The sequence below is a fragment of the Mesoplodon mirus genome, assembly GCF_964341445.2.
Source record: "Mesoplodon mirus genome assembly, chromosome: 5".
In the NCBI taxonomy this organism is placed as follows: Eukaryota; Metazoa; Chordata; class Mammalia; order Artiodactyla; family Ziphiidae; genus Mesoplodon; species Mesoplodon mirus.
The window spans coordinates 6,028,904-6,045,610 of NC_138980.1; the positions used below are offsets into that span (position 1 = coordinate 6,028,904).

The 16,707-nt window shown below is 37.4% G+C and overlaps 1 protein-coding gene across 6 annotated transcripts in view; it reads left to right on the top strand.

Moving 5' to 3' along the window:
- Positions 1–16,707, top strand: part of GABRG2 (gamma-aminobutyric acid type A receptor subunit gamma2) — a gene marked incomplete at both ends in the record, with an annotated part of 124,392 nt that overhangs the window by 18,749 nt on the left and 88,936 nt on the right. For 5 of the 6 annotated variants that reach the window (XM_082623360.1, XM_082623361.1, XM_082623363.1 and 2 more), the window contains 2 exons: positions 13,999–14,150; positions 15,849–15,916. In XM_082623360.1, the coding sequence (XP_082479486.1) occupies positions 13,999–14,150; positions 15,849–15,916 (220 nt within the window). The remainder of the gene's footprint in view (positions 1–13,998; positions 14,151–15,848; positions 15,917–16,707) is intronic. The other variant, XM_082623365.1, reaches the window with a different exon arrangement.

The following is a 16,707-nucleotide window of genomic DNA, read 5'->3' on the forward strand; positions in this document are numbered from 1 at the left end:
TTAAAAGAAAATTTTAAAAAAATTAAATTAAAAAAAATTAAAATTCTAATTATGGATTTCAATGTCTTTTAATGCTATGCATATGTGACATTTAAAATTGTCTTGGGTACTAGCATCAGGTGTCCCAGACTTTGGGAAACACTGATATGAAGTTATCTTAATAGGACATAGGCCCTTTTTTTTTTTTTGCCGTACGCGGGCCTCTCACTGTTGTGGCCTCTGCCGTTGTGGAGCACAGGCTCCGGATGCGCAGGCTCAGCGGCCATGGCTCATGGGCCCAGCCGCCCCGCGGCATGTGGGATCTTCCCAGACCAGGGCACGAACCCGTGTCCCCTGCATCGGCAGGCAGACTCTCAACCACTGCGCCACCAGGGAAGCCCCGACATAGGCTCTTAATTGCAAATGATGCTAATTTGAGTTTCCAGTATACCTTGAAACACTATAGTAAGTGACATTTATTTGACTCGCTTGAGAGCAGTTACTAACATGCTATTCAGAAAAGAAAGTTCAAGCAACTGTGTCATGCTCTCTTGCAATAGCTCTTCATCCTGGGTACACCTTAGATTTAGCTGCATATCAATGTCTTGGTCTAATCCTAGTCTAATTAAATTAGTAACTTAAGAGTTAAGCCTTCAGCACTGGTATTTTTTTAAAAGCCCTCTAGGTAATTTTAACGTGCAGCCAGGGTAAGAACAACTGGTCTGTATCCAGCATCAGACCTTCAGTGTGTGCTGGACATTGTACATTCTTAGTGAATGATAGTAATCATATAAATGAAGAAATTCGAAGTGTTTCCTTTTTGGACTATTTCTCGATGGTAAATAATTATATTCTTCTCTGACAGTAGCTTTATGTTTTGCATATCTTCTGTGGTTAAAATTGGTCTTGGATGTCAGTAGTCAGAAAGTAGCAAGAGGGCTTCCCTGGTGGCTTAGTGGTTAAGAATCCACCTGCCAATGCAGGAGACACAGGTTTGAGCCCTGGTCCGGAAAGATCCCACATGCCGCGGAGCAACTAAGCCCGTGCGCCACAGCTACTGAGCCTGCGCTCTAGAGCCCATGAGCCAGAACTACTGAGCCCATGTACCACAACTACTGAAGCCGGCACACCTAGAGCCCATGATCCGCAACAAAAGAAGCCACCATAATGAGAGGCCTGCGCATTGCAACAAAGTGTAGCCCCGCTCGCCGCAACTAGAGAAAGCCAGCACTCAGCACCGAAGACCCAACACAGCCATAAATAAATAAATAGATAGATAGATAGATAGCAAGATATGCAAACTTCATTTGTGTTTCTAGAGTGAGAGAGAGCAGCCCCAAAAGCTGTGTTGGCTAGTTTGTCACCATGTTGTAGTAGTTCAACAACAATGCAAGTACAGTATCTAAGTTCTGTTACCTTGTAGAAAAAAAATTATTGCATGAGACCAGCATACTTGGGGCCCCAATTCAGGTAGCTACCTTCTAAAAATTCTACTTTGGTGTACAGTGTACAAGATAAGTTGTCTCAGTTTCCCCAGGATAATTCACATTTTGAAGCCATGTACACTTTGCCACTTCCTATCTGTGGCAGAGTGTACACAAGCAAAAAATTGAGAATATTATTTTTCCTTCTAGTGTATTTTTCATTTCAGTTATTGTAGTCTTCATCTCTGTTTGTTCTACATATTTTCTAACTCTTTGTTGAAAACTTCTAACTTCCCACTCTATGCATCCATTCTCTTCCTGAGTTCTTTGATCATCTTTTTTTTTTCTTTAGATACCTACTCCTTTTAATCACAAAATAACACAGTTCTCAGTTTTGTTTCTGCTTTGTTCAATTCCAACTATAGCCTTTTTGACAAAACATTTTCCTATTAACTGAATTGTAAAAAATACAACCAAGCTTGTGTTCATTAAATATACATGTATATAAAAAACATACAAAAAGTACAAGATTGATTATGTGAGGAAACTTTTACAGTGTCAACAATCCTGTTTTTCCCTAAATCTTTAGTAAAGGGCCAAAGGTCAAATCTCTCTGTGCACAAAAACTCAATGTGACTGAACTCCTGAATTCAGTGTCTAGGCATGCTATGCACAGAATTAACTTTAATATGCAGTCCTTAAAAGGAAAGAAGAAAAAGACAAAAAAGTAACCAAAACACACCACAGGACAAAAAGTTCTTCTTAAATGAAATTCTATTTGTGAATTCAGCAAAATAATTTCTATAAAATAAAACAGAAAAATATTTAAATAGAATAGGGTGGACTGTATCTGTTTGAAGGGGTATTTGGTTTTTAGACAGGTTGAGAATTGGTAACTTGAATGTGTGTAATTTTTTGGAACCTGTCTTTGATCATCTTTAGATCATTACTCTGAACACTTTCTCAGGTAGATTGCCTATCTCCACTTCACTTCTTCTTCGGGGGTTTTGTCTTATTCCTTCATCTGGAATATGTTCCTCTGATGTCTCATTTTGTCTAAGTTGCTATTTGTATTTTTATGTCTGTGGTAGATTAGTTATGTTTCTGTAGGAGGCGTCCTATGAGTCCTAGCAATACACTCCCCTCTCAGCACCCAAACTCTATGCTCTGGTGGTTCCCCCTAAGAGGGCTGCTTAGGTCCTTCTATTGTGGCAGGCTGACTATGTGGGCAGTCTTGTAGGCTTGGTTGGTCCCTAGTCTGGTTGGTTGCCAGGCCCTGCCTTGTGTGGATGCTGATGGCTGCCGTTTAGTGGGGCCTGGTCACGTGGTGGCTGATTGAGGAACCCTAGGGGGCCACAGGGCTAGTGCTGGCTCACTGGTGGGCAGAATCAGGGTGCCAAAGGTTCTGGGGCCATTGCCTACCCACTGGCAGGTGAAGCCAGGTCCTGGGGTTAGTGCTGGACTACTGGCAGGCAGAGCTCGTTCCTGGAATCTGGCTGCAAGGCCCAGGGGTCCCAGAGCTCATTTCAGATCTTTGGTAGTGGGTGCGGTTTCTGACACAGCTGGGTGTGACTGCTGGGGTGTCCTGAAGGTTGCGTTGGCCTGCTAGTGGGCAGAGCCAGGGCCCAGCTGGTCCCAGGGTAGGGTCTGACCTGTACTGTAGGATCATAATTTTCTTACTTCTGGTGTCTGCCCCCTGGCAGGTAAGGTTGATCTAGAGGCTTGTGCAGGCTTCCTGGCAGGAGGTGCCAGTGCCTGCCCACTGGTGGGTAGAGCTGGGTCTTGGCCCTCTAGTGACCTGTGCCCATGTCTAGGGGGCATGTCTAGAGGTAGATGTGGGCTCTTTAGTCTTTAGGTAGCCTGTCTGCCACTGATGGGGCTGTGTTCCCACCCAGTTAGTTGTTTGGCCTGAGGTGTTACAGCACTGGCACTTATAGGCTCTTGGGTAGGGCCAGGTCTTGGTGCTAATGAGCTATGGCAACTGCTGTGCTCCCCAATACATCTGATGTCAGTGTCTATGTCCCCAGGGTGAGCCATAGCACCCCCCTCCCCCCAGGAGACTTTCCGAGACCAGCAGGTTAGGTCTGGCCCACAGTGCTCTCAAATTACTGCTTTTGTCCTGGGTCTCAGTGTGCATCAGGTTTTGTGTGCACCTTTAAGAGTAAAGTCTCTGTTTCCCCCAGTCTTGTGGGGCTCCTGCAAAGCCCTGCTGGCTTTCAAAGCCAAATGCTCCGGGGGCTCATCTTCCAGCTACCAGACCCCCGGGCTGGGGAGCCTGACATGGGGCTCAGAACTCTCACTCCTGTGGAAGAACCTCTGCAATATAATTTTTCTCCACTTCTTGGGTTGCCCAACTGGGGGGTATATGATTTGATTATATTGCGAGTCCTCCCCCCAACCTGTCTCATTGTGGTTCCTTCTTTATGTCTTTAGTTGGAAAAGGTGTTTTCTGGTAGGTTCCAGTCTTTTTCATCGATGGTTGTTCTGCAGATAGTTATGATTTTGGTGTGCTCGTGAGAGGAGGTGAGCCCAGGGTATTTCTACTCTGCCATCTTGGCTGCTCTCTGAGATTATTATTTTTTATCATTTTGTAAATTATCACATAAAAGTGCTTTATAAGTAAAGGAATAAATTAAGAATGTGTCAGTTTAACAGTCATTATTGTCATTACGAAAATGTATCATTATTTATGACATAAGAATTCCTGTATCCATTGATATGTCTTTCTTACCACAATTTAGCATCAACACTTTTATTTTTATTCTGACAGCCATAGACAGTTAACATGACTTTAGAATTGCTTTCTTGGGTTAACCTTGGCCTTATTTCCTTTTTAACCTCCCTAAATATCAATATTTTCAATATATGTTATTTGAGTTTTCACATGCAAGGAATCGATAGCATTTAATGAAGAGAGTGATGACAATCGCGGGATGGCATTTTAATATTACCTATAACTGTGATATATGCACATTTGTAAAGAGTGAGTTTTACCAAGTTAATTTTCACAAACATTGATCCTTTAAAAATAATCTATACTCTCACTGATTCATTCAGTATTTTGAAAAAGTATTCACTGGGTGTTTTGTCAAGGACCAGACATTGGCAAAGTTTTGGGAAACAACACTGTTGAAGACAGATATTTCTTATTGAAGACAGATATTTCTTGCCTATTATTTTGCTTTTAACATTCAAGTCTAAACCAAAGTTTTAAACACTCTTTTTGTTGTTATTGTGAAATAAAATGTATATAAAGTACATAAGTACATAAATATGGACCAGTGCATCGTCATTAATTGAAATTAAAACTCATGTTACGACCCACCATTTCTGGAAATAAATATTGCCAACACTCCAGAAGACATCCTCACCTCCCTCCTGATTTCTATCTACTTTCTTCTCCCTCGAAGTAATCACTGTTCTGACTTTGACCTCCATAGTTAAATTTCACCTGATACTAAATTTTATACAAACAGAAACACAGCGTATGTGTGAGTGTGTGTCTTGGGTGTATGTGTTGCATCTTTTGCGCAAATGCTTATTTCTCAGATTTATTTTGCTGCACGTAGTGGTAGTTCACTAATTTGTATTGTTGTATAGTGTTTCATTATGTAAATATGCCATAATTTATTTATTCATTCTACTATTGATTTAGGTTATATAGATTTGTATTACCAATAATGCAACTGTGAACATTCTTGTACATGTCTTGGGGTAGATGTGTGCATGCATTTCTTTTCGGAATAAATCTAGGGATGCACTTGCTGGTTAATAGGATACACAAGTGTTCAGCATTAGAATATAATGCCAAAATGTTTTCCTTCCAGCAGTGTATGAATGCTAGCCGCCCCACATTCTCCCACTTTTATTTATGAGCGAGTTAAAACAAATACGCAACAATAGCAAAAGCAAATGCAGTGAGGGCACTAACTGTACGAAAATGGACTTCAATGATATGCCTAGAACGTGACCTGATATGTTTTTTTCCTACTTACACCCTCTGTTCCTAGGGACTGCTGTGGTTCTCTTCTCCACATTTTCCCTCCTTATCTTAAATATCCCAGTTTTCATTTGCTCTCTGTGAAGTCCACATGCTTTTGGGGATGTCGATTTCATCTTGGATACTAGTGGTAGGATATATAATTATACTAAAATAATGAACATAGTCCCACCCTCTAGCTATAGATATGGCTTCATATGTATGAATTCGTATGTATTCAGGCCAGTGATTCACAAAATGAGACCCTCTGGGGACTTTTAGAAAAATACACTGGAAGAGTTTATCTCTATTTTCATGGATATAAACAAGGAAGCATAGAGGTAAGGAGTTGTTGCTAGCATCTTGTGACTGTGCAGTTAAGCCATCTTTGGGTTGAGGGTGACAGCATGGAGGACAGAAGGGTGAGACAGAAAGAGTCTGAGTTTTTAAATATGTAGTTGAGAAGCTGAATCAGAGCACCAGGAGGCTTATGCTACATTAAGCTTTAAAGTTATATATCCCTCCCAATTCAGTTTGAATGTTTTGATACTTGCAAAAAAAATTCATCTTAGCTAATAAACCCCCAGAGAAATTGATTTGTTATGGGTCATTGGTGATTGCTAATAAACGGTTTGCATTTCATACATAGGAATATATCATCTGATACTTGACTCAGTCAAATAAACACACTTACCAACAGCTGTTGACCTAAATATCAAAAAATTGAATGCGGTATGAGCTAAGGGGATCATTGTAGGCAGAATAATTCACACAGAATCGATAGTTAGAATTTACCCCCCCCCGCCCTCTACCTTCTGTGCATATACACACTCACATACTCACCTGTGCATAGAGCACCCTTCCCAACAAGTTCTGCACAGGTTCTTACATGTCCTTAATAGGAGATAATAGAATCCCATAGGCCACTAAAGGCTGTGTATGAAAGAGTAACTTGTGCCCCAATGCTCCTACTCACTAAACCACAGTGTTTCTCAGGAATCCCTGATCCTCCAGGACAGTACAGAGGAAGTCTCCTCCTCCCATGATCAGATTGTAAGTCCCCTGTGCCCTCCGAGGATATATACTCACCTAGCATAGCTGTTCCTACACTTTATACCAAAGTCCACCTTTTGCTGTGCCTGGAAGGCATTCTTTGAAATGAACTAGCTTATGCCTTACCCTTGCAGTGTGCATTGCTTTCCAAGTCATGAAAGGGTTTAAGTGAGGCAGCTGATCACATCCATTAAGTTAAATTACAAGCTCTGCTTCTATTCCTCAGGGTGGGGAGATCAGATCATTGGTATCTGCAATGGCAAGTTTATGAAATTTGAATGTTATTAACTTTGTGCTGAAGGTGCCTCACTTTTATTGAACTCAGGCATAAACTAATTTATTGTCCTAAGGGAAAATGAGCTTGAGCAGCCATTTGTTTTAGATGATCTTATTTTTTTGATGAATGTACAGTCACAGATTCTTTGGTCTCAATTCTTTTTTCAAAGCCTAGCAGCATAATGGTTAAACATTTTGGTTTTGGCAAACTAAAATGACTATTGGTAAATATCATCGTTTTTCTTTATTTGCAAAGTGGAAATAATTGTAGGAATATCAGTGTTTTAAAGATTACGTGGGAGAATGTATGTGAGGTCCTTAAAGTTATCCGTAGAACATGGTAAATATTTAACAATAGCCATTGTTGGTAATATTATTTATCTTAGGAAAACTAGTTAGCAAAAAAAAAGATTCTTTTCACAAATTTTAATTGTAAATTCCATGCACTCATGGAATTTATAGTTTAGTAATGGAAACAGACAATAAGCAAGTCAGTAAACATACATTGTAACAAATGTTATGAATCAGTCAAAGGACTGGCTAGAACATATAAAGGGTCAGGTGGGTGACAAAGGTAGATAGAACAGGAATGATCTCTACTCCTATTCAGAAGGTGATTCTTGTGTTGAAAATTGAAAACTTAGAAGGAATAAGCCATGCCCAATATTGGTTTAGGAGTTGGAGAGAAGAAAAGATTGTAGGCAGGGAAAGAAAAATATATGTTCTGTGTTTATGATACCAAACACCAATGGATTTGAAGATACCCAAATGAAAAGACAAATGTTTTTCTTTCTCACCCAAATGTTTGCTGTTATACTACCCTAGGAGAGTACAGTGACTAGATTTTTCTTCCTACAAAACTCATAGCTTATTGAATCCGTGAAAATATGAAATACCTGGATTAAAATTTAAAATTGCATAAACTGCATGATTAATCTTAACAGTGATAAATATTCAAAATATGTACCAAAATTCAAGTAAAATCTTCTAGTGGCGAGCAACCTCTCCCTGAACATCTATTCAGTATTTGTTTGTCTTTAAAAGCTTCTTTGTTCTTAAATAAAATTGATTTTTGTTTCTGCTTATAAACATGAACTCATTACATGTTTGTAATCATGCATAAATTCAAATCATGCATAAAAATGTAAAGATGAAAATTAAAATTAATAATCTAATTTACAGCAGAGAGATTCAGAGTCAGAAGAACTGAAGTAGGAAACTGGGAATCTGTTTTTTTTTAAAGATCCCACCCCAACACACACACACACACACAAACACACACAAACATACACACACACACACACACACACACACAAGAGTAAGCACCCCTGGTTTAAACACTTTATGACTGAGATTCTCAAATTATAATATGCATATGAACCACTTGAAGATCTTGTTAAAATAAAGATTCTGATTCAGGAGTCCAGGTGGGGCCCAGGGTTCTACATTTCTAGAAATTTCCCAGGAGATTCTTATGCTGCTGCTCCAAGGCTCTTGGTTGGATGGCTTTCTAACAATTTTTTTAAAACTTTCAAAGATGAAAGCTTTATAACCTTTTCTGGCACTGTCTTTCAGAAATTATCACTCAGACACACAAAAAATGTTTTTCCTTATGGTAAGTTAATTTAAGAGTAATGTTAACTTCAGTTCTTTACCTTTATAAGATTATGTTTAGTCTATAAAGGGCACAATAAGGAGTAATCACTTCTAAAGGCCATTACATTTATTTGTTTTTATTATTATTTTTAAAATATCAACCTTTTATTTCTGATATTTGAATGCTTTTTGAAGAGGAAACATAATGCAGTACTAATTTGTAATAGTGGTGGGTTCTTTCCCAGATCCTTGAAAGTTAACAATCTTAATCTCCAGCATGATCTCTGAACTCCTAGTGTATGAATTTATAAAAAAATAGGGTGTGATAGCATAAGCTGATGTGAGGGAAGCTTCAGAGGTCTCACTTTGAAATAGTTGTACATGGGAGAAGATTGGAAAGGTTATTTGTACTGCAAAGCTGTTAAGTCTAGTAAGAAAGTGGAATAGGTGTAAACCATTGTGCTCCTTTATCAAAAGGCTGTTACATTTATTTATTTATTTATTATATTTTTATTTAATTTTCATTTTTTATTTTTTTAACACCTTTATTGGAGTATAATTGCTTTACAATGGTGTGTTAGTTTCTGCTTTATAACAAAGTGAATCAGCTAAACATATACATATATCCCCATATCTCCTCCCTCTTGCATCTCCCTCCCACCCTCCCTATCCCACCCCTCTAGGTGGTCAAAATACACCGAGCTGATCTCCCTGTGCTATGTGGCTGCTTACCACTAGCTATCTATTTTCCATTTTGTAGTATATATAAGTCCATGCCACTCTCTCACTTCGTCCCAGCTTACCCTTCCCCTCCCCGTGTCCTCAATTCCATTCTCTACGTCTGTGTCTTTATTCCTATCCTGCCCCTAGGTTCTTCAGAACCTTTTTTTTTTAATTCCATAGGTGTGTGTTAGCATATGGTATTTGTTTTGTTTTTCGCTTTCTAACTTACTTTACTCTGTATGACAGACTCTAGGTCCATCCACCTCACTATAAATAACTCAGTTTCATTTCTTTCTATAGCTGAGTAATATTCCATTTTATATATGTGCCACATCTTTATCCATTCATCTGTTGATGGACACTTATGTTGCTTCCATGTCCTGGCTATTGTAAATAGAGCTGCAGTGAACATTGTGGTACATGACTCTTTTTGATTTATGGTTTTCTCATGGTATATGCCCAGTAGTGGGATTGCTGGGTCGTATGGTAGTTCTATTTTTAGTTTTTTAAGGAACCTCCATACTGTTCTCCAGGTTGGCTGTATCAATTTACATTCCTGCCAACAGTGGAAGAGGGTTCCCTTTTCTCCACACCCTCTCCAACATTTATTGTTTGTAGACTTTTTGATGATGGCCATTCTGACCAGTGTGAGGTGATACCTCATTGTAGTTTTGATTTGTGTCTCTCTAATAATTAGCAATGTTGAACATCTTTTCATGTGCCTCTTGGCCATCTGTATGTCTTCTTTGGAGAAATGTCTATTTAGGTCTTCTGCCCATATTTTGATTGGGTTGTTGATTTTTTTTGATACTGAGCCGCATGAGCTGTTTGTAAATTTTGGAGATTAATCCCTTGTCAGTTGCATTGTTTGCAAATATTTTCTCCCATTCTGTGGGTTGTCTTTCATTTTGTTTATGGTTTCCTTTGCTGTTCAAAATCTTTTGAGTTTGATTAGGTCCCATTTGTTTATTTTTGTTTTTATTTCCCTTTCTCTAGGAGACAGATTGATAAAGATATTGCTACGATTTATGTCAAAGAGTGTTCTGCCTGCATTTTCCTCTAAGAGTTTTATAGTACCCAGTCTTACATTTAGGTCTTTAATCCATTTTGAGTTTATTTTTGTGTATAGTAGTAAAGAGTGTTCTCATTTCATTTCTAATTATAGTTTTTTACATGTAGCTGTCCAGTTTTCCCAGCACCACTTATTGAAGAGGCTGTCTTTTCTCCATTGTATATTCTTGCCTCCTTTATCCAAAATAAGGTGACCATATCTGTGTGAGTTTATCTCTGGGCTTTCTATCCTGTTCCATTGATCTATATTTCTGTTTTTGTGCCAGTACCATACTGTCTTGATTACTGTAGCTTTGTAGTATAGTCTGAAATCAGGGAACCTGGCCATTACATTTAGATAGGTGCCTTTAGCTAGAAGTTCAAGTTTATGTTTGCTCTCAGCCCACTCAACTGTTAAGTCAGTTTTCTTGCATCATTATCTATTTCTGCCCAGGCTTTTTCTTGGAGTTCACAGTTCCACAGAATGCCTTATCTAATGGTCATTTTCATTATCCCTAGAGAGCCCACCTATAAGTGAGGAGGCCTTGACTCCAAAGAATTCTGAAGAAACAGCCAATTTTGAATGAGAGAGGTTCTTTCTTTCTTTTTTTTAAAACAAATCTGGAAACAACCCCAGATTATTCATCAGCCCCATTAATTTAGACTTCAGCTGGGAACACTCTAGAGAGTAAAAACTTCATTTATTTATAATGTAGGGGTTCATAATTTTTCTTCCTGGGTAACATCTGTTTTTAGTTCTTCTCAGTCCATTCTAGATCAAAGCCTGGAAGCAGTATCTGTAGATTCAGGTTTTAGTTAAAAGATTGGAACTCTTGTTATAAATCTACTTTCAGGGCTATGTGTCAGGTACTGTGCTAAGCACTTAGTAAGTATTATCTTAACCTTGCACAAAAATGTGATATGAACACTAGTATTAACTCTATTTTAAAGATGAGAAGTTTGTGAAGATTAACAAGGTTAAATAATTTGCCCAAGGTCATAAAATAGTAAGTGGCAGGCAAGATATGAAGCCAGAAGTCTAACCTGGTACTTTCTAACTCCTGAGTGTGTGCTTTTAATTTCTCTACTTTATTTTACCTCTTTATGGCTAAGTAGGCATCCTGAAGTATGGCCAAATCTGTCACTGACACATTTATGTGAAATAATCTATTTGATTATTGTTATGGCATCCAATAGATGATGTCTCTAAGAGAATTACTGGTGCAATTCTAGAAAGTAGTATTCCTTTTAAGAAATATACTATTTTTCTTTTTTTAAAAAAATATTTATTTATTTATTTATTTCGTTGTGTGGGGTCTTAGTTGCAGCAGGCAGGCTCCTTAGTTGTGGTTTGTGGGCTCCTTAGTTGTGGCAGGTGGGCTCCTTAGTTGCAGCTCCAGGGTTCCTTAGTTGCAGCTTGCCAGGGCCTTAGTTGTGGCATGTGGGCTCCTTAGTTGTGACATGCGAACTCTTAGTTGCAGCAAGCATGTGAGATCTAGTTCCCTGACCAGGGGTCAAACCCGGGTCCCCTGCACTGGGAGCCTGGAGTCTTATTCACTGCACCAACAGTGAAGTCCCAGAATTATCCCTTTTCTTTCCACTTAATGTATTTTCCCTCCTGGTCTGCCAGAAAATAGTAATAATGGTAACATGGCACCATCATACTTGGATTATTTATTTGTTAGTATGAGGAAGTGCTATGAACAAGCATACGAAACTGTTTAATATATATTCCCTTTCCTTGAAGAAACTTTAATAGGATGCTTTTATCAGAGAGGGAAAGAGGGAAGAGGGAAGGGGAAGGACAGAGATGGAGAGAAAGGAAGGAAGAAGTTGAGATTTTTTTGAAAAGGCACTTTTGCCTGAACAAATTAAACAGTGATAAAATTTCATAATGATGACATCCAACGTTCAATGGGCCAACTACGTTCTTTTCTCAATGAGTTATCAGGGGGATTTGAAAATTTCTTTGTCAGATAACTTTTTTTTTCTTCTTAAACTAGTAAGATTTAGGTCATAGGATTAGAACTCTATTACACAGAGTTCATCAGTGCTCTAGAGAAATGATGAATTGATTACTTGCTTACTAAGTTGATTCATGCCAGTCTGGCAGTTTGTGGGAGTGAATCTAATTATCAGTCTCTTACTTTCATTAATAGGTTGGAGCAAGTTAACTTCTCAAAGGAGGAAGAAGTAGTAAGATTTAGGTCATAGGATTAGAACTCTATTACACAGAGTTCATCAGTGCTCTAGAGAAGTAATGAATTGAGGCTTAAGAGGAATTTTCCTAGCAGACAACTGCTCTCTGCCTGCATTGAAGTAATTCTCTTTGAGAGCTGGTTGAAGCTTTGTCCAGCCTATCATACATACCCTCTAGAGGTGCTCTATGAAATTCAAATTTTGTTTAAAGTTCTTATGTTAACTGAAGTGCAAGATATAAGACTGGCTATGTCAGGTTTTATGCAAATGTGTGAATCAGTTTTATGTTTCCTATTCATAAAGCTTTAAAGGAATAAAAAGATTACTTGCTTACTAACTTGATTCATGCCAGTGATTACTTTCAAAATTTCATCTCCCATCCTCATTCTCAAACCAGATTAATCACATAATCAGCTTTCTCCTACCATATTTAGTCATCTATCTATTTATCTATACATATACATATGTTATATATGTATATATTTATCTATCTTGACAAATGAGTGTAATTGAGTGTAATGTATGGTTTGAGAATATGATACATATTCGGGGTAATGTGGCAGTGATTTGATTTCTGACAAGATTCTTTCTTACCATATCTTTAAGAAAATAAACTGAAGATGAGAACTGGGATGAGAAACTTTATTTTGTGCTTTTTTTATTTCACCATAAGCAACAAAAGTAACCAGTATTTACTGAATATTGATAAAAATCAAAATGGCAGCTTTTGCAAGGTTTTACATTGCTCCTAGATCTGGCAAATATAATCATTTTGTGTGTGGAGGGGAGGAGGATGGAGTTTGGGGCAGGGGAGAGGCAAACTATAGGAATTCCAATATCCTTCCAAAATCAGCCTTAGTTTCTGGTCCAGTTGTGGCTTTTCTGACAGGTTTTGGCATAGAAAACTGAATCATAGAATATTATGTCACTTTTTGATTATTCAAAATAGGTAATTTCACTTCTATGATTGTAGTACATTAACCATTAGTGTGAGTTTCTAGCTCAGGAGCTTTTGCTGTAATAAAGAGTGGTTTAAAGTCTACAGCTAAATCTTTCTTCATAGTACCAGATTCTTAACAATCAAAGATAAATGAACCGCCCTTGCTTTCAGTGCAAGTGAGGGGGAAAAAAAAAAAAAAAAAACCACATACACACACCCTGGAGGAAGGAAAGGCAGCAAGACTGAGCCTCTCCTTATTAGTTCAGTTGAGGGGGGAGAGAATTATCTGGCAGTTTGTGGGAGTGAATCTAATTATCAGTCTCTTACTTTCATTAATAGGTTGGAGCAAGTTAACTTCTCAAAGGAGGAAGAAGTAGACATTATGCCTGAACTCCTAGACTACATTATGATCATTTAAGCATTGCTTTCACAAAAATAGTTGTGTTGTTTTTTTTTATAAATCCTTTGTAAAGTTGGGCAGGTGGACAGGAAGAACATCAACTATGGAAAAGGCAAAAGTAACTGGTAAAACATGGCATACTTATAGATGGGAGGACAGAGCATTCTGGAAAACTGAAGAGTATACTTTAATAGATTTTAATCTACATCTGTGAAATTTAATTAGCTAGACTAACCCTCAGCTGAGAATCTTCACTGTAATCCAGTGTAACGCATTCTTGTCATCCTGTTTCATTTCTCCTTTCCTACCAGTGGTCTGTGAGTAAAAGTCAACTTGGATGGAGTCTGTATGTTTTTTGACCAATATTTTGTTTTCTTAGCCTCACTAGCCAAAAATCTGATGATGACTATGAAGATTATGCTTCTAACAAAACATGGGTCTTGACTCCAAAGGTACCAGAGGGTGATGTCACTGTCATCTTAAACAACCTCCTGGAAGGATATGATAATAAACTTCGACCTGATATAGGAGGTATGTTAAAACCTTTTGTGATGTGGGTTAGATAAAAACAAGTCTACCACATTAGGAGAAAGCATCAGCCCATTTCAATAACCAAAAGGATATAAATGATACTTTTACTAAATACTGTAAAAATAAAGGATGTATACACAGCATTCAGGTCTGGGGGTAGACAGGGCACTGATAAGTTCAAAATGAAGAAAGATGATTTTCAAGTTAGCTTGAGAGATAGACATTTAAATTTTCCTAGATATCTCAGACAAAGACTATAGAAGAAAAGTGACAACTTCTTTTTGAAGAAACATCAAAAACAAACAAGCACACACTACTATGTATAAAATAGATAACTAATAAGAACCTACTGTATAGCATAGGGAACTCTACTCAGTAATCTGTAATGAACATGGGAATAGAATCTAAACACGAGTGGATATATGTATATGTGTAACTGATTCACTTTGCTATACACCTGAAACTAACACAACATTGTAAATCAACTATACTCCAATAAAAACTAATTTAAAAAAAAGAAAGAAAGGACATACTGCTTATCTATAGCTGTGTAACAGACAACCACAAAATTTCAGTGGTATACAGTAATAAGCATTTATTTAGCACTTTGCTGGGGGTGGTCTAATCTAAGCTCAGCCAGGTTGGAGCTGCTCATTTAAGAAAGCTGTACTCTCATTCCACTCCTGGGACCAGCAGACTAGCTAGGAGTATCCTTCTCATGACAATAGCAAAGAACAAGAGAGAAAATAGAAGCTCATAAGGCTTAATGCTTTCGTCCATATATTATTAGCCAATGCAAGTCAAATGGTCAGGCTCAAAGTTCAGAGGCAGAGAAGTAGCCTCACTGATGTGAAGGCAAGGGTACAGATGCAGGGAGGAGTGAAGAATCCAATCCATCACAGAGAATTACAGCATGGCACTTCAAGGAAAATGGATAAAGATGAGAGAAATGTACTTGTTGAACTGAAGCCCAGAATGAATGGTATTAGGAATCCTCGTTCATTAGATGTTAAATGAAAATGGAGCACATTCACTAGGTCATGGATGTAATACTACATGATTTTTAATATCAGTCCTCTTTGACAAATAGGTGTGTATTGGGTTTCCATATGGTTTCCTCATATTATTTGATGAGTCACAGAATTCATTAAATCATTGAGGAAGATTGATTTTGTATTGGCTAGAGGTGAATGAGGATAAAGTGGTCATAAAAGGAATCAACAGGGAGGACTGTTTCATAAACCATTCATAATACTTGTTGCTTTTTATGTCTCCTTCATGTTTCTAATGCATATTATTTTCTAGATCACTAAGTAGCTATTTTTTTCTATATGGGCCCAGTCAAGTTAGAATGCCCACATCAATTCTAGAACTTAAAGGAAAAATAATAAAATTCAGGATATCTGAGAGCTGGATGAAGAAAATCTGAGCAGTGTTTTCTTATTTATTCATTTTTATATAGTCTTAAAAAGATAATCAGTTTCAAAATTCTGCTATGCTTAGTTATTGTGTTATGTGCTTAAGATACTTCTTTGAAAATAAATAGCTAAATGTAGCAAATTAGTCACTAGCAACAAGTTAGCTGTGAATAAATCACTTCTAATGTAGCAAAATAAATCTCTTTCTAGAATAACAAGGACTAAGCATTAAAATATTATGCTTCTCCATATGCACATATTTCTGTGGTTCTCTTTACAGTGAAACCAACATTAATTCACACAGACATGTATGTGAATAGCATTGGTCCAGTGAATGCTATCAATATGGTAAGTTTCTAATTGTTTGTCTATTTTATTAACATATTAGAGAGGAAATGTGGTAACACGGAAATAGCAAGGGCCATACCAACAAAAAAAATTTGGAAGGCAGAGAGAATCTTTCAGATCCTTTTTTCTCCCTTGTAATATAAAGATAATTATTTTTAATGATTTGTTACAAAAATTAAATGTGATCATATGTATAAAATTACCTTGGGTAAATGCTGTAATCTTAAAATTCAACACTCACTGCTTATTTGGTAGGTCCTGCTTACTACAAAATAAAATATAGTACTCTACTACTTTTTAGAATATTCAAGGTGTGTAGAGGTCATAGTTTGCTTCAAATCAGAATTGTTTCTCAGAGGAAACCGTGCATTAGATTTCACAATAAATGTAACTTTGTTCTTTTATAAAGCTCTCTATCCAAATCTGAAATAAGAAGTTAGATTGGAGCCTATATAGAATAGAGTAGAACATAACATAACATAACGTAACAAACATAACATAACATAACATAACATAACATAACATAACTTAACTTAACATAGTGATACTGTAACTTTAAAATAGTGTTTGCCAACAAGCAATAAGGACGCTCTGCTGAGTCAGAGAGATGAAAAACATTTATTGCTTTAAACTGGGCTGATTAAAAAAAAGTATACCACCACCTGCATACTCCATGCAAGTAAGTTTGCTTGTTTAACCATTAAACAAATGCTAACATGTTACTTCTTTACAACTAAAATTCTGATGCAAGTTGTAAATATCTAAGAAGAATCAGCTATATATGTAGTTTA